This window comes from Bubalus kerabau, chromosome 12 (assembly GCF_029407905.1).
Source record: "Bubalus kerabau isolate K-KA32 ecotype Philippines breed swamp buffalo chromosome 12, PCC_UOA_SB_1v2, whole genome shotgun sequence".
NCBI lineage: Eukaryota > Metazoa > Chordata > Mammalia > Artiodactyla > Bovidae > Bubalus > Bubalus kerabau.
In genome coordinates this window covers 76,343,266-76,364,070 of record NC_073635.1, presented here as the reverse complement: position 1 = coordinate 76,364,070, position 20,805 = coordinate 76,343,266, and the positions used below count along the sequence as shown (strand labels likewise).

At 43.7% G+C, this 20,805-nt stretch overlaps 1 protein-coding gene across 1 annotated transcript in view; it reads left to right on the top strand.

Moving 5' to 3' along the window:
- The window catches only part of LOC129624674 (ATP-binding cassette sub-family C member 4-like), a 160,010-nt gene that overhangs the window by 42,165 nt on the left and 97,040 nt on the right, over window positions 1–20,805 (top strand). The window contains 5 exon segments of the mRNA XM_055542836.1: window positions 1,693–1,794; window positions 4,060–4,149; window positions 5,959–6,150; window positions 15,400–15,494; window positions 15,716–15,802. Coding sequence (XP_055398811.1) covers window positions 1,693–1,794; window positions 4,060–4,149; window positions 5,959–6,150; window positions 15,400–15,494; window positions 15,716–15,802 — 566 coding nt within the window.

The following is a 20,805-nucleotide window of genomic DNA, read 5'->3' as shown; positions in this document are numbered from 1 at the left end:
ACCTTAATTGATTACATCTACAACAACTGAATTTCCAAATAAAGTCACATTTTCAGGTAGTTGGGATTAGGACTTCAGCATATCTTTTTTTGTGGGGATATAATTTACCCGATAACAAGTCCCAAGGCTAGTGTGATTCTCCATGGTGTTAGGGACCCAGACTCTTTCTTGTTACTTCACCGCATGTGACCTTGATCCAGCTGGCAGCCTCCAAGGCCCGGATTGTAGGGTAGAGGAAGGTCCTGGTTATTGTTGGTTTCCACTGACCTGGCTTTAGTCACATGGCTACATCTATCTGCTCCAGAGGCTGGAGACAGAGGGCCTCTTTCAGGCTGCCATGTGTCAGCTAATATCCAGGGTTTGTTAACCACCGAAGAATGAGAGCAGATTTTGAGCACAGCCAGTAGTCTCTGCAACATGTTCACAGTTTGGGGGCCTTGAAGAGTGGGAGTGGTATGAATTGTTTGTTCAGTATCTTTACCACTCTAGCTTTTCTCATAGAATTATGTTAAGGATTTGCAAGGCCAGAGGGAGTTTTCTTGTGTGTGTTTGTCCTATGTGAGACTTCCCTGGTGGCTCAGACCGTAAAGTGTCTGCTTACAATGCAGAAGACCTGGGTTCAATTCCTGGGTCAGGAAGATCTCCTAGAAAAGGAAATGGCAACCCACTCCAGTATTCTTGCCTGGAATATCCCATGGACAGAGGAGCTTGGTGGCTACAGTCCATGGGGTCGCAAAGAGTCGGACACGACTGAATGACTTCACTTACTTTCACTTGTCCTGTGTAGCAGTTCATAGAACTTTGTTTTGTTCAGCTACATTGCATCAATTAGCTGCTAAATAGTGTAGAGGATAAGAAGTGGTAGGTGCAGCCATTCCTGCTGTGGAGGAGAGAGGACACTGATTAAGGAGAAGAGACAGTGATTGTGAAAAGATGCTGGTAAAATATTTTTTAAGGTGTAGAAACTTAAGAGCATTTTCTTTTTAGAATGATGACTTAAGTGATAGTTAATGACAAGCAGTGATATGGATTTGACGCACATGAGGGGGAAAGCAGAGTGTACAGGGTTTGCACTCAGAGTCTCTGTTGTTGGTCTTGTGTTCCCAGCCTGTCCTGTGCCACCTGATTCCTGACAGCCTGGGAAGGGCCTTCCTCTCTGTGTTCCTAGCAGTGTCGCATGGTGCTTGGCACCTGGTGGGATTCAGTTAATACTTATGAAATAATTTCCTGCTAGCTCACCTGTTCATTGTTGGTAACACAGAAGTAAAACAATAGAAATGTCCAGGTTCTAAATGCATTGGAGTTTGAAGCCATATTTTCTTCTTAGAAAGGAACCAGTACACTTGTTGAGAAAGTAGCAAAGATAGCCTCATGGCCTGGAATTCTTTATTATCTGTTTTATACATGCACGCTCTCACATACACACATACACTATATATACATATATATATGCTATATTATATATATGCTATACTGTATTATATACTTAGATGTATACATACTATAATAATAGTATATTACATACTATATACTATTTACTATTTCTTAGGTGAACCAAGACCTAATAAAATATAGCTATAAAATGATACGTAGGCTGTATAAAATTTTTATTGCAAATTTCAGAGAAGCAATTGTTTTTTGTGTGCTTTGTTCTTGCAGTATAAACAATATATGTTTTGCCTTTTTCTGTAGAACTTTCTGTTACTTGATGAGACGTCACAGTGCTACCCTCAGCTGCCATCAGATGGTAGAACGATCGTGGATGTGCAGGCATTTACTGCTTTTGGGGAAAAGGTAAGAATCCTTTCATTCCAAAATCATGACTGCTAAAAGACAACTGTGATATAGATTTATTGGAGAATTTTGAGATTTTACACATACTGTAAAATATGACTTTCTTATTTACTGAGAATATGTCATAAAAATTCTTGAAATCAGGAATAAGGTTTACAATGAATGGAGATTAAGTGTAAAATCAGCCTGAGGCATTTGACATGTTGCTTTTTTTCTCATTTTCAAGAGAGCTTTCAATGTATTAGCATGTGTTGAGCTTAATGTATGTAAATTCTTCTTTTAATTTTTAGTTTATTTTTCATTATGTTTTATTACAGAGTATTAAATATAATTCCCTGTGCTATACAATAGGATCACCGTAAACAAAAGATATAGAACATAAATACATCTTTTCTTGAAAAGTGAAAGTTGGTCAGTTGTGTCCGACTCTTTGTGACCCCATGGACTATACGGTTCATGAAAATCTCTAGGGCAGAGTACTGGAGTGGGTAGCCTTTCCCTTCTCCAGGGGATCTTCCCAACCCATGGATCGAACCTAGGTCTCCCACATTGCAGGCAGATTCTTTACCAGCTGAGCCAGAAAACCCAGATCTAATATTCTAGGCTGAAGTGTGAAGTGTCAGTCGCTTCAGCTGTGTCTTAGTCTTTGTGACCCCATGGACTATAGCCCACCAGGTGCCTCTGTCCATGGGAATGGATACCCACTGCAGTATTTCTGTTGTTGTTGTTGTTCAGTAGCTTAGTAGTGTCCAGCTCTTTGCAACTCCAAGAACTGCAGCATGCCAAACTTCCCTGTCCTTCACCATTCTCCTGGAGCTTGTTCAAACTTAGGTCCATCGAGTCAGTGATAACATCCAACCATCCCATCCTCTGTCATCCCATTCTCCTCCTACTTTCAATCTTCCCCAGCATCAGGGTCTTTTCCAATGAGTCAGCTCTTTGCATCAGGTGGACAAAATATTGGAGCTTCAGCTTCAGCATCATTCCTTCCAATGAATATTAAAGATTGATTTTCTTTAGGATTGACTGGTTTGATCTTCTTGCTGTCCAAGGAACTCTTAAGAGTCTTCTCCAGCACCACAGTTTAAAAAGATCAATTCTTCTGCACTCAGCCTTCTTTATGGTCCAATTCTCACATCCATACATGACTACTGGAACAACCATAGCTTTAACTATATGGACCTTTGTTGGCAAAGTAATGTCTCTGCCTTTTAATACACAGTTTAGGTTTATCATATCTTTTCTTCCAAGGAGCAAGCATTTTTAATATCATGTCTGCAGTCACTGTCTGAAGTGATTTTGCAGCACAAGAAAATAAAATCTGCCACTGTTTCCACTTCCTCCCTTTCTATTTGCCATGAAGTGATGAAACCAGATTCCATGATCTTAGATTTGAGAATGTTGAATTTTAAGCCAGCTTTTTCACTCTCCTCTTTCACCTTCATCAAGAGGCTCTTTAGTTCCTCTTCACTTTCTGCCATTAGAGTGGTATCACCTGCATGTTTGAGATTGTTGATATTCTGCCAGAATTCTAGATTCCATTTTGTGTTTCATCTGGCCTGGCATTTTGCGTCATGTAGTCTGCATAAAAGTTAAATTAGCAGGGTGACAATATACAGCCCTGACGTACTCCTTTCCCAATTTGGAACCAGTCTGTTATTCGTCTCGTCCTAACTGTTTCCTCTTGACTTGCATACAGGTTTCTCAGGTGACAGGTAACATGATCTGGTATTCCCATCTGTTTATAAATTTTCCACAGTTTGTTGTGATCCACAGAGTCAAAGGCTTTAGCATAGTCAATGAAGCAGAAGTAGATATTCTCTGAAGTTCTCTTGATTTTTCTGTGATCCAACAAATGTCAGCAATTTGATCTCTGGTTCCTCTGTCTTTTCTAAACCCAGGTTACACACCTAGAAGTCCTCTGTTCATGTACTGCTGAAGCCTAGGTTGAAGGATTTTGAACATTACTTTGCTAGCACGTGAAATGAGCCCAACTGTGTGGTAGTTGGAACGTTCCTCTGTCCGTATGGGAATCTAGTCAAAGAAGGAACCTTCCTAAAGTTAGCTAAAGCTGCCTCAAATCCCCAAAGAGATAAGATTTGATGAAGAGACCTCCAGGACACAATATCTTAAAACAGGAAAGAGAAAAATGTGGGTTATATTTTGCATATCAGTTATGTTGACTATTGTTATCTTTTCCCCTTTGTAAAACAATTTGTGTTACTTTATTAAAATGGGTACCTTTTTATAAACTTTAATTTGTAGGCATCAGAGACCCCAACCCTACAAGACCTTTCCTTTACTGTCAGACCTGGTGAACTGTTAGCTGTGGTTGGACCTGTGGGTGCAGGAAAGGTAAGCTGTGATGCCTTTGTCAGCTTGATGCAACTCCACAGCCCCTGTTCAATCCTCAGAGTGGAGCCCAGAGCCGAGTGTGACTCAGTTTGAATTGAGTGTGTATAGAACAGTGTTTCTCTAGTGTTTCCATGAAATACTCATTTTACAAGAAGGTTCTGTGGCAAATAAATCAGGATAAATGCACATTGTCTTTTCCTTCTTGGTGCTTCACATGGCCCAGTTGCAAAACGCTTGTGGGGAATTTGGATGTCTCAGTGAAGAAAACTGTTAATGTGACAGCTGTTCAGCATGGACAGAGACAATGAGGACTCCTTTTCATCTTGTGGCCCCTCCAGGAAGTCTGGAGGTCATAAAGCTCTTCCCAGAAACTTTGAGTATTTCCTCCTGTGACTTGATGTGATCTTGTTGGTGCATGTGCAGTGAATGTGCAGCCACGTGCTGGAGATAAAGATACAGACGTGAGCAAGACCCCAACTCTCTGCCTTTCAGAGGCAACCAGGTTCCGGGGCGAGACAGGCATGCAGACATATTTTTTCAGCCCAGTGTCGTGAGCACTCTGATGGTGTGGATACATACCACATCTCTGTGATGTTGAAGATCTGAAGGAAATGTGCACATGCACAACAAACAACAAAACAACAACAAACAGCAAACAAACAACAAAATACAGAAATCTAAATGTGGGATATGGGGTTCCCTGCTGGCTCAGTGGTATAAGAGTCCACCTGCCAATGCAGGAGACACAGGTTTAATCCCTGGTCTGGGAAGATCCCACATGTGGAGCAACTAAGCCTGTGCACCACAGCTGTTGGGTCTGTGCTCTGGAGCCTGGGAGCTGCAACTGCTGAGCCCACGGGCTGTAGCTGCTGAGCCCACGGGCTGCAGCTGCTGAAGCCTGCCCACTAGAGCCTGTGCTCCTTAACCAGAAAACCCGTGCACTGCAATGAAGGCCCAGTGCAAACAAAAATAAATAAAATTAGAATTGTGGTACAGCAGAAACCAATACAACATTGTAAAAAATAAATGAAAAATAAATAAAAGAACTCAAGATAAATAAAATTATTTTTAAAAATGTGGGAGTGTGTACATGAAAGGGTGCTGATTTCCTCTATGATAGACTTTTGCTCTGCAGACACAGCCCACTGCAGAGTTCTTTCAGTTAGTCATCTTTTGATATATTCTTCACACATAGCTTTTTAAGAACAAGTGTTTGTCAAGTAAAAGATACCCGGATGCAGGAGCAACTAAATTAAACATCAGATATAGAAAATACACATTCTGCTGGGCTGCTCTGTTAGAGAATGATGTTAACATTCTTAATTACTCTTTCCTGAGCAGAACTTCATTTGAAGGATACTTGGGCAGAGTAGATTGTTTATACTGTGGTTATACTATATTCCCTGGTGGCTCATATGGTAAAGTCTGCCTGCAGTGTGGGAGACCCAGGTTCGATCCCTGGGTTGGGAAGATCTCCTGGAGAAGGAAATGGCAGCCCACTCCAGTATTGTAACCTGGAAAATCCCATGGACAGAGTAGTCTGGCAGGCTACAGTCCATGGGGTCACAAAGAGTTGGACATGACTAAGCGACTTCACTATACTATTAATATATTCCTTATCAGTCATTGTTTTCCTTGACCATTTGTGTTATTTTCTTTTTTTGAATCAACTGCGAGGGCTGTACTTTATCCTGTTGAAGGAAAAGGTTCTATCCTGTATCAAGCACCAGGGTGGGGTTGGCTGCACTGCAGGGTGTGTTCCGCCCTGAGTGCTGCCGGTTCACATGTGTGTGTTGCTGTCTGTTTCAGTCGTCACTGTTACGTGCTCTGCTGGGGGAGCTGCCCCCGAGCCAGGGGCAGGTCCACGTGCACGGGAGGGTCGCGTATGTGCCTCAGCAGCCCTGGTTGTTTCCAGGAACTGTGAAGAGTAATATTTTATTTGGGAAGAAATATGAAAAAGAACGATATGAAAAAGTAATAGAGGCTTGTGCTTTGAAAAAGGTGAGTAATGACGTTTGAGTTGCGTTTACTTGAATTTCAAATAATGATAGTGTTGATTTTAAACTACAAGGTTTGTCAAAAGTTCTTTTTAAAACAATGGAAAGATTTTTGAATGTTGCTTAATTTTTGAAGTTGGTCTTCTGGGTTTTTATGCGGGCGTATTTACATATGCTGTCCTTTTAATGTTTACGGGATAATGACACTTACGGAATACCTTTGCCGGGGGGAGGGGAGGGGGCGGGGTGGGGCAGGGATTGTTTCATTCTGTGAAGTTCATTAGCTTTTAACTTTTTTAATGGAAAGCTATAAAAATTTACAAAAACAGAGAGCACAGTGTAATGAACGCTTCATGTACCACCCCCAGCTTCAGCCAGAATCAGCTGGTGGCCAGTCTTGCTGCATCTCTACCCCTGCCCTCTGCCAGCCCCACCCCCACCCAGAGTATTGTGGAGCAGATCCTAGACCTCAGATTAGTTCATCTGTAAACACTTCATTAGTTTTCTCTAAAAGATAGTAAAGCCTTTGGGGCAAAAATATCACTATATTTCACCTGAAAAAATATATTTCACCTGAATATCATCAATCTGCTAGTCTGTGTTTTCATGTTTTTGATCATCTCAGTGAGAAATCTCCTTCACCACTGTTTGAACCCACATAAGGTCTGCCCCTGTACTTAGCTGATGCTTCCTTTTTCCCTTTCAGTCTGTGAGTGTCTCTCTGCACTTCATTTTTGACTTGTAATTTATCATTTAAGGAAACTGGAATGCTTAAACATTTCTTTTTAATACTGCATCATTTCACTGAGGGAGATTATTTTCAGAAATGGCATTGCGTTTCACAGAAATGATGAGATGAAAGGTTTAACTGTATGTTGGGATTTAAATAAGATTAGTGAATAAATGATGAGAACTAAACTGATAGGAGAATACAATTTGGCAAAAAGAAAGGGAAAAAAGTAAATAACGTTAAATACTGTGTTACTCTCTTGGTTTATAAAAGTCAGTGAATAATAGTGTTAAAGGGCTCCCCACCACCCCCACCCCTGGGTTCTGTTCAGTGCAGTCTGGAATCCCACTGTTCTCTTGTACTGTGAGGAAAAGGCAGAGACAGATCTTCAAAGGTGTGGTGGTGAAGACTCCAAACCTGCTTTGTGAGGAAATGGTAATTCTCCTCGAAAAATGACTTGAACATCATAGGTTATATCAGGTGAGCGTGTGCGTGCTAAGTTACTTCAGTTGTGTCCGACTCTGCGGCCCTATGGACTGTAGCCTGGCAGGCTTATCTATCCATGGGATTCTCTAGGCAAGAATACTGGGTTGGGTTGCCATGCCCTCCTGCAGGGGATCTTCCTGACCTAGGGGTCAAACCCTTGTCTCTTATGTCTCCAGCATTGCCAGGTGGATTCTTTACCACTAGTGCCAGCTAGGAAGCCCTGTTTCAAGTAAGTAGCGTTTTACAATGATATGAACAGACAGAATGGCTTGTTTAATGGGCTTGTTTCTTTATTCTGTGTTCTTATTCATGGGTGATTGTGCATTTGCAGAAATGATGTTAAATTAGTAGGAATGGGCTAGATTTTTATTAAATGGTGTAGATTCCATGCAAGAAAAGAAGGGATAGCAAATGTAGAACAGTGAGAACAGTAGCTCCCATTTATTAAGAGTCCATGTGCAAAGCCTTTTTCTGTCTTTCACACGTGCACATGCACACAGATAATTTAGATTTATGAGTTATTCATTCTTTATGAGTGTCTTCGATACTCCCTTCCTCACTTTATAGTTAGTATAACTGAGGCCTGGAGCAATGAAACACCTCATCTCTACATTTGCAGCTCAAGTTCAGATCCCAGGGAGCTGATGCTTTGCCACAGCCTCGTGGGGTGACTGGACCAGTAACACGGGCAGTGTTCTGGGGCTTTACCCTCCCTGGGGCATCCGTGCAGCACAGACTCTGGTGGGAAGGGGACCTGCAGGACTGGGCTGCACAGTGATTCTTCTGTATGTGATGTGATGTTTCTATAAACATGGACTGCTCTCTTGTTCTCGTGCATAGTTGGGACATGGAGTTTGGGCCTCTCATGCCCATCCCATCCTTGGCAGGAAGGGAGGCCCAGAGTGGAGAAGTAGCGGAGAGGAGAGTTCTGGCCCCAGCTTCATCACTTGCCTGCTGTCACTCTGGACATGTCCTGTTACCTGCCTGGACCTCTGATGTTTCTGTAGCAAAATGAGAACATTGGGTCAGAGGGTTTCCAGGAGGTTTTGTTGCTGCTCTGAAATGTCATGTATGACTCCAGTTAATAAGAGGTCAGCAAGGTCTTTATGATACCTGAGAACTACCTAGTAAGTTAAGAGAGCCTCTGGCTGTCTCCTTTTGGATTCCAGGTATCAGAGGATGGTCATAAGGCAATCACAGGAAATAGTAGCGTCCTGGAATTTAGTCTGGCTTGTAGACACAGAGACAGCATGTGTGGTAGAAAAGGCTCGGCCAGGCTTCCCTCATAGCTCAGTTGGTAAAGAATCTACCTGCAATGCAGGAGACCCCAGTTCGATTCCTAGGTCGGGAAGGTCTGCTGGAGAAGGGATAGGCTACCCATTCCAGTATTCTTGGGCTTCCTTGTGGCTCAGCTGGTAAAGAATCCACCTGCAATGTGGGAGATCTGGTTCGAGCCCTGGTTTGGGAAGATGCCCTGGAGAAGGGAAAGGCTACCCACTCCAGTATTGTGGCCTGGAGATTTCCATGGACTATAGTCCATGAGGTCGAAAAGAGTCGGACAAGACTGAGTGACTTTCACTTTCACTTTGGAGAGAACCAGTTCCTGGGTAGTAACTCCAGATATTTGTCTCAGTTTCCATTCTTATTAAATGGGGGAGGGTTGGGGTTACTGTAAAGACTAGAGAAAATGCCTGTGAAATGTAAACAAACCAGAGTTTCATTTAATGGTTGCTATCGGTATCATTCTAACCTTTTCCTCTCCATCCATTTATCCATCCATATAAATATAACAAAGATTTCTCCTTACCCCTACATCCTCCACATCCTGGAGTAAAAGCCATAAAAATGCAACATTTATTTTTAAAAAAATATTTATTTAAATTGGAAGATAATTATAATATTGTGATGATTTTTGCCATAGATCAATATGAATCGGCCATGCGTATACATGTGTCCCCGTATCCTGAACCCCCCTCTCACCTCCCTACCCACCCTATCCCACTGGATTGCCCCAGATTACTGGCTTTGGGTGCCCTGCTTCCTGCATGAAACTTGCACTGGTCATCTATTTTACTTATGGTACTGTACATGTTTCAATGCTATTCTCTCAAATTATCCCACCATCACCTTCTCACCTGAGTCCAAAAGTCTGTTCTTTACATCTGTGTCTCCTTTGCTGCCCTGCCTGTAGGATCTTCATCACTGTCTTTCTAAAAGCAACATTTTTATATAACATATGTTAGTAGCAACTGGATGTATTATACTAGAACTTATTGAAGTAACTATTTAAGTTCATTGAGCTGAAAATTTTTCTGTAACAAAACAGGGAGACGTGAAGTAATCAGACTGCGATGTTGTTTCAGGCTAATGACATCAACTCCAAGGTCTAGGAGTCAGAAGGTTCAGGAATTGAGTTTCAATCATTCTATTGACCAGATGTTTGGTTTTGGTTTTTTTGATCCTTACAAGCCTGTTTCTTCATCTGTAAAATGGAGATAGTAAAACTATCAACCTCATGAGGTTTTTTTTGAGGATGAAATGTGGTCGTCATTTTAAAGCACCTGATTGCTAGGGACCTAACAAGTACTCTGTAAATGAGTTTTAAAATAAATTAATTCTTAATTATAAGCTCAGCCAGATTCTGGAAAATTATATCTATAAAATGTGACATGTAAGAAAGAAGTATTTAACTTCTTATGGAAGAGTATTTAGCTTCCATTATTCAAGTTGATATTTCTATCAGGGCTCTACACATAGTACATTATGTAAGTCAACAATAACAATATCCTGCCACCCAGTATAGTGTGTAACATTTGTTACATGTTATCCTTAAGCCATTTGAAAATATTTAGTGAACATGTATTTAAAGGTATCAAATTGATAAATTCTAGTTTAATATTTTTCCACATAGATCACTTACTTGGACATTTCTTTTCAGACTGCTTTGACAATCATCAGATAATAAGTTTATTGATACTTATATGTATAGGTATAGAGGCCTTCAAGTCTTGAGTTACTTTATTGAGTTGTCTTCATTTCACATATACCTTCAGTCACCATCTGGGTGGCATGATGTGAAAGAAAAGAAGGCTCTGAACTGACATGAGCTGGTTCAAATTCCAGCTCTTCTGTGTAACAGCTGACCAGTGATGTAACCTCACTCAGTCTGTTTCCTCATCTGTGAAATGGGGCCAGTACTTACTGTGCATCTTGCTGTGAGGATTAGAGATAATGAGCATCAGGGTCCAGCACAGAGCTTCATGCACAGATCTTACCCCACAAGAGCTGAGAGAAGCCATGTGCACATGTACAAATGATGGAGCAGAATAAGATGGTCCTTCATGAGAGATGAGAGATGAGAGCCTTGGAAACCCAGCAGGAAGAGAGATGAATGCAAGATGGTTTCATAGGAGAGTGTGTTTGGGGCGAGGCTAGAAAATGGGCAGGATATTGACAGGTCGTGAGAGAAAGAGCAATTCCAAATGGAAGAAAAGCTGTGAAGGAGGCAGGGCCTCCTGCTGTTTGACTCTGGAACCCAGCCCTCCTCTGCCAGGGCCTCACATCTGGCCCGCATTAACCATTTCAGCAGTCTGCTCCATGGTGCTTCTACTGTAAGTCTCCACCATCGCTGAAGGGCTCTTGATGTGCTTCTGGATGGATGGCATCAAACCAGCATCGCCTTTTCCTAGTTTGCCTCTAGTGTGTGTGTTTGCTGTTCAGTGAGAATTGATTAAATTTGGGGGCTTCCCTGGTCACTCAGACAGTACAGAATCTGTCTGAAATACAGGAAGACCTGGGCTCACTCCCTGGGTTGGAAATATCCCCTGGAGAAGAAAACGGCAACCCACTCCAGTATTCTTGCCTTGGAGAATTCCATAGACAGAGGAGCCTGGTAGGCTATAGTCCATGGGATCACAGAATTGGAACATGACTGAGTAACTAACACTTACTTACTTAACTTTGAGGTAACAAATAGGAATAAGAACACTTTCTTGTCAGTAGAAGGAACTGTAATATATGCTCAACTCAGGCTTTTCCCCTTTAATCTAATCAGAATACGTTGGCTGACAACTCAACTCTACTTGGTTTTACTTCAAATCCTCCAAAATGTTTTTCCCCTTGGTGGCTTGTTCATATATAATTTTCAGAGTCAACAGCACAGTCAAAGTATTATTACCAGACTCAGAGATAATTTCTTAGGTCCTGGAAAGAGAGACCATGAGTGCTTTTTCTAGAATGTGGTTAAGATTTCTGTATTAAAATGTGGTGCTATTTTAAGAAGAAAACCATTTGAACAACATAAAATCAAAGCATAAAAACTAAGCGGAACAGTTTGCAAGGACTCTCAACAGTGAAAGAGAGGCCAAGTAATTCTATGTGGGGGCATGAGACTGAGAACATAACATAGCTCATTTTTTCAATGAAAACCCAAAGCAAGAGATGGTATTAATTTCTGAGCTCAAGAAAGAAAGAATGTGAGGTAATTATAAATTATCACAGCAGAGCACTTGCTGCCTTTCATCAGATGCACCTCCATTAATATTTGAGTGAGTGGAGAATCTGTGTGTGTCTGTGTCTTTGTGGTTGTCAGGGAGGGTTATGATGGAGTCTCTTTCTTCCATGGTGGTCATGTGCTTTGTATGTTATGATTCACACTGTAAACAGGGTCCCACTGTTGGCTTGGTGAGAAAATAGGGATCAGTCACCAACAGCAAGTTATAATCAACTCATGACCATTTTTCATTTGTGGAGGTGTTCACACAATTCTTTAGATTCTCACAGCATCCTTGAGTTCAGTGACTGGTTTCTGCGGCACATTCTATAGCAGAGGAAAATGAGACTTAGGGAGGTCAAAGGACTTGTTTGTCCTGGTGGCACCAGTGTGCTACTTGCTTTCTCCCCAGATTTGCTGTAATAGAGACAGAGAAGTGAGGGCTTCACCTGCACAAAGGTACTGCTGTGCATCCTAGGTTGAGGCATGGGGGGTTTAGTAGATAAAACTCCAAACAAACCCTGTCTGGGACAGAATGTGCCAATTGATAATTTCAGGCAACCTAAGACTTCTAATGAAATACCATGTAACTTAAGTCTAAGGCAGAGGAACCAGGGATTAAATTCCCAACATCTGTTGAATCATAGAAAAAGCACAAGAATTCCAAAAAAGCATCTACTTCTGCTTCATTGATATGATAAAGCCTTTCACTGTATGGATCACAAAAAAGGGTGGAAAATTCCTAAAAGAGATGGGAATACCAGACCACCTTACCGGCCCCCTGTGAAACCTGTATGGAGGTCAAGAAGCAACAATTAGAACTGGACGTGGAACAGTGGACTGATTCCAAATTGGGAAAGGAGTACAAGGCTGTATATTGTCACCCTGCTCATTTAACTTATATGCAGAGTACACCATGTGAAATGCCAGGCTGGATGAAGCACAAGATGGAATAAAGATTTCCAGGAGAAATATCAATAATCTCAGATATGCAGATGACACCACACTTATAGCAGAAAGTGAAGGGAAACTAAAGAGCCTCTTGATGAATGTGAAAGAGTAGAGTGAAAAAATTGGCTTAAAACTCAACATTTAAAAAACTAAGATCATGGCATCGAGTTCCATCACTTCATGGCAATAGATGGGGAAACAATGGAAACAGTGATAGACTTTATTTTCTTGGGCTCCAAAATCACTGCAGATGGTGACTGCAGTCATGAAATTAAAAACGTGTGCTCCTTGGGAGAAAAGCTATGACAAACCTAGACAGCATATTAAAAAGAAGAGGCATTAATTTGCCAACAAAATTCCATCTAGGCAGGGCTATGGTTTTTCCAGTAGTCATGTATGGATGTGAGAGTTGTATCATAAAGAAAGCTGAGTGCAGAAGAATATATGTATTTGAACTGTGGTGTTGGAGAAGACTCTTGAGAGTCACTTGGACTTCAAAGAGATCAAACATGTCAATTGTAAAGGAAATCAACCCCGAATATTCATTGGAAGTACTGAAGCTCCAATACTTTGACCATCTGATGGGAATAAACGAGTCATTAGAAAAGACCCTGATGCTGAAAAAGATTGAAGGCAGGAGGAAAGGAGATGACAGAGGATGAGATGGTTGGATGGCATCCCTGACTCTGTGGACATGACTTTGAACAAGCTCCACGAGATAGTAAAGGACAAGGAAGGCTGGAGTGCTGCGTTCCATGGATCACAAAGAGTCAAACACAACTGAGTAACTGAAAAACTTCTTAAGCCTGATTTCTATCGCGTCATTTTGGGAATGTACTTGTCATCTATTCTCTTTTTTTCCCCATGGTACCCTGGGGAAAATAGGCTGATTTGTCTATTTACTTTTTAAATAATATTCAAATATAACTTTTGATTGATTCCGAGATCCTCAAGTTACAACTTTATTTCCTTCATAGCTTTGAGTTTTTTCTGCTTTCACAGACAAGCATCTACTTAGTCCAGCTGATCTGCTGGGTGTCCCTCGAGCACACTGTTTCTTTCCTTTTGGTTTTCCTGCCCAGCTTGCTCTTTCTGCTCCCATTTCTTGTACAGACCTTGTCTGTCACTCACTTTAAGTATCACTGTGAAGACTTGGGTCAGGTGTTATCCCTTCTCTGAAAGTGGGAAGCTGAGGCAGAGATCAGTAAAATGTCTTTTTAAGAGACACTCATTCCTTGATAAAAAGAAGTCCTGTGCCTTTGCCAGCCTCACACCTGTGTCTCTAGAACAGACCTTCACACTTGCATGTCCAGCTGCAATGTAACATCACCGAGAGGTCATCTCAGCTTGTCCACAAGCGAAGTCCCCTAAACCTGTACCCACCATCTTCTCCAGCTCAGTAAATGGAGACCCTGTTATTCCCCTTCCTTATGCCCCAAATACCACATTCTCCTCTTACAACCCACACCCATCCTGTCAGCAGATCTTTTGGACTCCGCCTTCAACATGTGCCTGGAGTGTAACCCCATCTCTCCATTCCCACTGCTCTCACTCTGGTCCTGACCACTGTCATCTCTCACCTCGATTATTCCAGTAACATTCTCACTTGTATCTACCCACACCCTTCCCCACTTACTGTCTTTTTCTGTAAAGCACAGGAGCGATTCCTTAAAACCTCAAATAGGTCCAACCTCCCCCTCCTCTTCTTACTGGAGTGACCCCAGGGTCCTCCTGCTCTGTCTCTGCCCTCACGCCCCTCATTCTTACTCTGCTCTGCTCTCCTGCCTCCTTGTCCTGAACGTCTTGGGCATCTCCCCATGGTCCCTGCACTCGCCCCTCCCTCTGTGTGGAGCAGCCTCTCCAGGTCTGCCTGAGCACCTGCCCCTCCCCCAGATCTGCTCACTCCGGCTCTGAGCAGAGCCCTCACACCCCAGTGTGGACTCACTTCCCTCCTTCACTCTCCATCCCCCTGAGCCTGCTTCCTTTTCCTTCCTGTCCTCAGTACTTGTGCTCAGGTTATTTTCCATATTGTCCACCTTCCATCATGGAAAGAAACTCTAGGAGGTTTGTTTCTTCACAACCGAGTTCACCGTGCCCAGAGCAATGCCTGTCATACAGTAGGTCCTCAGTAAATACTGTTAAAATGGTCAAATGCGTACATGCTTTCCCAAACTACAGAATGAAAACAAATAAACACTGAGATTTTTTTTTTTTTTTTTTTTTGCATTTTCAAGGTCACAGTTTAGTTACTCTGACTTATACCCACTGCTGTCGCTTCCCAGGTCACTTGGTGGTAAAGAATCCACCTGCCAGTGCAGGAGACGCAGGAGACACTGATTCGATCCCTGGGTCAGGAAGATCTCCTGGAGGAGGAAACAGCAAACCACTCCAGTGTGGTTGCCTGGAGAATCCCATGGACAGAGGAGCCTGACAAGTCCTAGTCCACAGGGTTACAAAGAGTTGAATACTACGTAGCAGCCGAGCATATATGCACGTTAATCATATACTTGTATGAGGAACTAATGCTAAAAGTGTAAGATGGTAGTAGAACACAATTTATATCTTTTTCTTTTTCCCCTTTCCTATCTGTATAGGATTTACAGCTTTTGGAGGAAGGAGATCTAACTGAGCTAGGAGACAGAGGAATCCCGCTGAGTGAAGGACAGAAAGCCCGGGTCAGCCTCGCCAGGTAAATGGGGTTTCAGTTGCCATCTGCCCCTCCTCCTCCGCAGCTCCTATTGGACATGAGCACACAGACCCTGCTCACCGGTGGGCCGGTGTGAAGCAGGGTCTTGACCCTTTCCCTGGGTTTGTAGAAGAAACATGAAGTTGTTGGACACCATCATGATTCAGAGATGAGACCCAGGGAGTGTGAAGTGTCGTCTCCTGGCGTCTCTCTATATTTTCTAGAGCCATGTATCAGGATGCAGACATCTACCTCCTGGACGATCCGCTCAGCGCAGTGGATGCAATAGTCAGCAGGCACTTGTTCGAACAGTGAGTTTGCTCATGTTTTCTATCATTTCTTCTTTTCAAGTGCCCTGCAGAGATGATGGAAGAGAGCTCAGAAAGGTCTTTATGCTCCAGGAGACTCAGCTCCCTCTGCCCTGGTGTCCCTCCCTCCCCTCCCTTCCATCTGCAGAAGATCCATTGTAGAGAAATCTTGCCTCATGAAGAGGTCAGGACAGGAAAATACAGCAGGTGTTTCCAGTGTGTGGGGGCCAGTGGGGTCCATGCTTTAGAGAGTCAGGGATAGATAGCAGTTTCCCTCCTGCTACTTGCAATTGATTGCCAGACACTCCGGGTGGATCCAGACCCCAGGAATAAGAAAGACGATATAGGGTTTCAAAATCAGAGAGAGAGACTCTATAACCCGGTACTTGGCTGCTAGTTTTTTCCCTCCATTATTTGCTTTAGGCACATTAGAAGCGAAGTTTTCAGTACTGACTTAGGGCTTCCATGGAAAGACCCTGTTGGTTTATGCTTGTTATTCTATCACTTTGAAAATAAAGTCTTTATTAAGCCTAGACTTAATGAAGTCTAGAATTTGAGAATCATGTATTCCACATCTGAGTATGATTTCAATCATTTCATGTTATTTCATGGATGCTTACTAGAATTAATACTTAGACACTACAATGTAGTGTCACCTATAATCTGGCTTAAGTCTTGACTCTCATTCCTGTTTCTAAAATGTAGAACTTGTCAGTGGCTCCTGGTTGGCTACACAATGACTAAAGTAGAACAACTCTGATTCTTTTCTGTGTATAATGTGTCCTAACACACACTGACTGAGGCCTCTTATGGAGTCTAGACTGGCCATTTTGAAAGCCTTGTGAACTTGTTTTTCTTCTAAAACAGCCTTCACATCTCCCCCATGGTCAGGTCACTTGCTGTTGTTCACTTTGTTAAAGCCAGTGAGCCTTCCAGCTACACTTATAAACACCCTGCTGTGTGCACTGAGATCAATGCCTTTACAGATGTTACTGCATAAACCTCTTAGTTTACAAGAAGGATGGTGAGCCAGGAGATGGGAAGGACCCACACTGGGCAGAATAAGGGAGACTAGGATGCCCAGCTCACATTCTTGCCTCTGAAGAACCTGTCTCTATGTGGATCTTGTTAAGACAGATGCCTGGGAAAAGCTCAGCCTAGTCAGGGTTTAAATACAGGATAGTAAGTGTGGAATGTAAAGTGGAAGTGTCAGCTGGAGGCTTTCACTGAAGTTGGAAAGCTCCCTGTGCCCAGGGCTGGGCAGGAAGTACCCTGGGGGCCTGAAGGCGGGGCAGGTGTGTGGAGGCTGAGACGAGGACCCAGTCCTTTGCTGAAGAAAGAGTAGAAGAAGCTCAGGTGTGGAGGGAGGCAAAAGTAAGGCTGTGAGGAGAATAGCAGGCACGTCCTCACCTGGAGGAGGCGGGGTGTGCAGCAGAGAGGAGCTGTTTGGGAATTCTCTCTGTCAGGTCCTGTGTTTCTAGAACTGTGTCTGTCCAGGCTGTTCTCATAGGACACCAGAGCTGGGTGGCTTAGAAATAACAGAAGTCTAGGAGGGAGGAGGGTTCAGGATGGGGAACACATGTATACCTGTGGTGGATTCATTTTGATATCTGGCAAAACTAATACAATTTTGTAAAGTTTAAAAATAAAATAAAATTAAAAAAAAAAAAGAAAGAAATAACAGAAGTTTATCTCTCAAGGTTCTGGAGCCTGGAAAAGTCCTATAGTCAGGGTGCTGAAAATTCAGTCTAGTGAGGGTCTGATTCCTAGGGCCTCGTGTGGTGGCAGAGGTGAGGGAGCCCTGTGGTTCCTTTTATCAGGGCACTAATCCCTTGCATGGAGGCTCCACCCTCATGATCTGGTCCCTCCCGATGGCCCCACCTCTTAATACCAACACAGTGGGGATTAGGTCTCAATGTATGACTTTTGAGGAGAAAAACATTCAGTCTATAGCAAGTTGCCACAGATGGGGGTGCTCAAAGAATAGAAATTAAATTTCTCACTGTTCTTGAGGCTACAGGTTCAAGGTGTGGGTGGTCTGGTTTCTCCTGAGACCTCTCTCCTTGGCTTCTGACCACATCCTCTCGCTGTGTCCTCGCACGGTCGGGGTTTTCTCTAGTTGCAGTGAGCAGGGGCTACTCTCTAGTGGTGGTGCGTGGACTTCTCATGGTGATGGCTTCTCTCGTTGCAGAGCCCAGGCTCTATGGTATGTGGGCGAGTAGTTGCGGTTCCTGGGCTCCAGAGCACAGGCTCAGTAGTTATGGTGCATGGGCTGAGGTGTTTTTTGCATGTGGGATCTTCCTGAACCAGGGAAGAATCCCGTGTCTTCTGCACTGGCAGGTGGATTCTTTGCCACTGAGCCACCAGTGAAGCCCCCTTTTGTATATTTTTGCTTATATGTCTATTGCCTTAGAAGACTGACCAAAGAAAATATAGGTATAATTTATGTCAGAGAATATTTTGCCTGTAATCTCTACTGGGAGTTTTATGGTGTCATGTCTTATGGTTAAGTGTTTAAGCCATTTTGAGTTTATTTTTGTGCATGGTGAGGGGGTGTGTTCTAACTTTATTGATTTCATGCTTGTGTCTCTGTCCTTGTGTCTTAGTCTCTTCATCTAAGCACACCAGTCAGATTAGATTAGGTCCAGTATAGTTAAGGGTAATGATTACCTCTTTAAAGTCCATGACACCAAATTCTCAGGTACTGATGACTCAGGTGACCACATGGGAATCTGAGGGGACGTGACTGATTTACAGCAGGTCCAGAATAGCAAAGCAGAGACTTCAGCAGAGTCAGCAAGTGTGAGAGGGAGGCCTGTGAGGAGGTCTGGGCTCTGGACACTAGGAGCTGGCTAGGAGCTACGATTCCACGTCCACTAAGTGGGCGTTGTTAGACTTTGGTGGAACCTGCCCTTGTATAAAACATGCTTAGTGTTGGGGTGATAAAAGATTTGTGAAGATGGATGGTGGTGATGGTTGCACAGCAATGTGAATGTACTTAATGCCACTGAGCTGTGTGCTTAAAATAGCAAAAATGGTAAATTTCATGTTAGGTATACTGTGACACACATACAAACCTGAATAGTAGCACAGAATCCTTGAGAACAAGAGGGAACAGGGCAGATGACACATGGCATGGTCTCCAGCTCTCTGATCTGACCCCTCTTTCCAAGCCTCTCCTGTTCATGACTTGATGAATTTGCCCTTAGAAAAGTGCCTGTGTCTTGTCATGAGTTCAGTGACAGGCGCTAGTGCTGTGACAGCGATTCCCCACCCCCACCCTCCTGGCATCCTGAGTAGCTCAGCCTCCTTGTTCCCAGCGCCCCACCCTGAGCTCACAAATGTGTGTCACCCTGTCTTGTGAGCATCTGCACAAGTTCTCCATCACGGCAGGAACAGATTCTGCTGGTCATTGCATCTGTGTCACAGGGAGAGGAGAGCAAGGCATTTTGGTGCCAAGTACATGGTGCTGATTGCAGAAGTTCTCCTGAGTTCTTTTTCAAATACTGGAGATATTTATAAAATCCTCTCAAATATTTTGAGTATACCGCTTTGCATATATACTTGATAGAAGCAAGCTTAAGACTGTTGTTTGTAATCAGAACCACATTCTCTAGGGAAAGTTAAAGCAGAGAGCATGAAAGCAATTTAGGAAACCACTCAGCAGCAACTGGAGAGTGTTCTCAAGTCAGAGAATCGGATGGAACAATATGCTGTGAGAGATGGTGGTCGTGTGGAAGCTTAGTCATAAGGAGGGTTTTGTATTACAAATGAATGACTCACACTTCTGCTTGCCGTTAACAGTTTCCTTCAGTCATGAATTTATATCCAAGGTCATGACTTTTACAGCTTTATGCTGTGAACACAATGGCACCCCACTCCAGTACTCTTGCCTGGAAAATCCCATGGATGGAGGAGCCTGGTAGGCTGTAGTCCATGGGGTCGCTAAGAGTCGGACACCACTGAGCGACTTCACTTTCACTTTTCACTTTCATGCATTGGAGAAGGAAATGGCAACCCACTCCAGTGTTCTTGCCTGGAGAATCCCAGGGATGGGGGAGCCTGGTGGGCTGCCGTCTATGGGGTCGCACAGAGTCGGACACGACTGAAGTGACTTAGCAGCAGCAGCAGCTGTGAACACAGTGGATTCTATCAGCTACAGAAGGTGAGGGCCTTATGTGAACGGACGCAGTCTTAGCTGTGTCCAGCCATGGATCCCATCCTGGTTCAGCCCCACATCACTAGACCCCTGCCTCCTGCATCATCAGATCTTGGGGTCTGTCCTGATCAGACTCCCATGCTGCTGTCTACACAGCTCACCCTCCTGTCTACACAGCTCACCCACCTGCTCCAGCCCTTCATGGACACACCTCCCCCCACCTCACCTCCACCCACCACCACATTCACAAAGCAGCTCAAGGTCCTCAAACAAACAGGCTTCCTTGCTGTCTGCTCCCATCAGCCTTTCCAGTTCATCTGCACACCCACTCGGTGTCCAGCTGTGCTGGCTCTGTGGGGGTCCTTTTTCACCCCTGTCTGTCTGTGCATACTGGTCCCTCTGTCCCAGAGCCAGGGAGCAGTGCCCCAGGACACAGAAGGAAGGTGGAGGATGGGACCTACCATTCCCTCCTGCTCCTCCAGGGGGCGCCCTGCCCTCTGTCTTCCCCCAGCCCTCAGTGGGTGCACTTGCCCATTTATGAGTCCCCCTGCCACCCATTGTAGCTCAGTTGGGAAAGAATCTGCCTGCAGTGCAGGAGACCCGGGTTTGACTCCTGGGTCAGGAAGATCCCCTGGAGAAGAAAATGGCAACCCACTCCAGTATTCTTGCCTGGAAAATCTCATGGACAGAGCAGCCTGCTGGGCTCAGTCCATGGGGTTGCAAGAGTCAGACAGACATGACTTAGCCACTAAACCACCACCACCGCCTGCCACTCATAAACTATGAATGCAGAAAGGCACCTCAGCCCAGCGTGTTCTGTCCCAGGAACCCTGTACCTGCTGTGCCT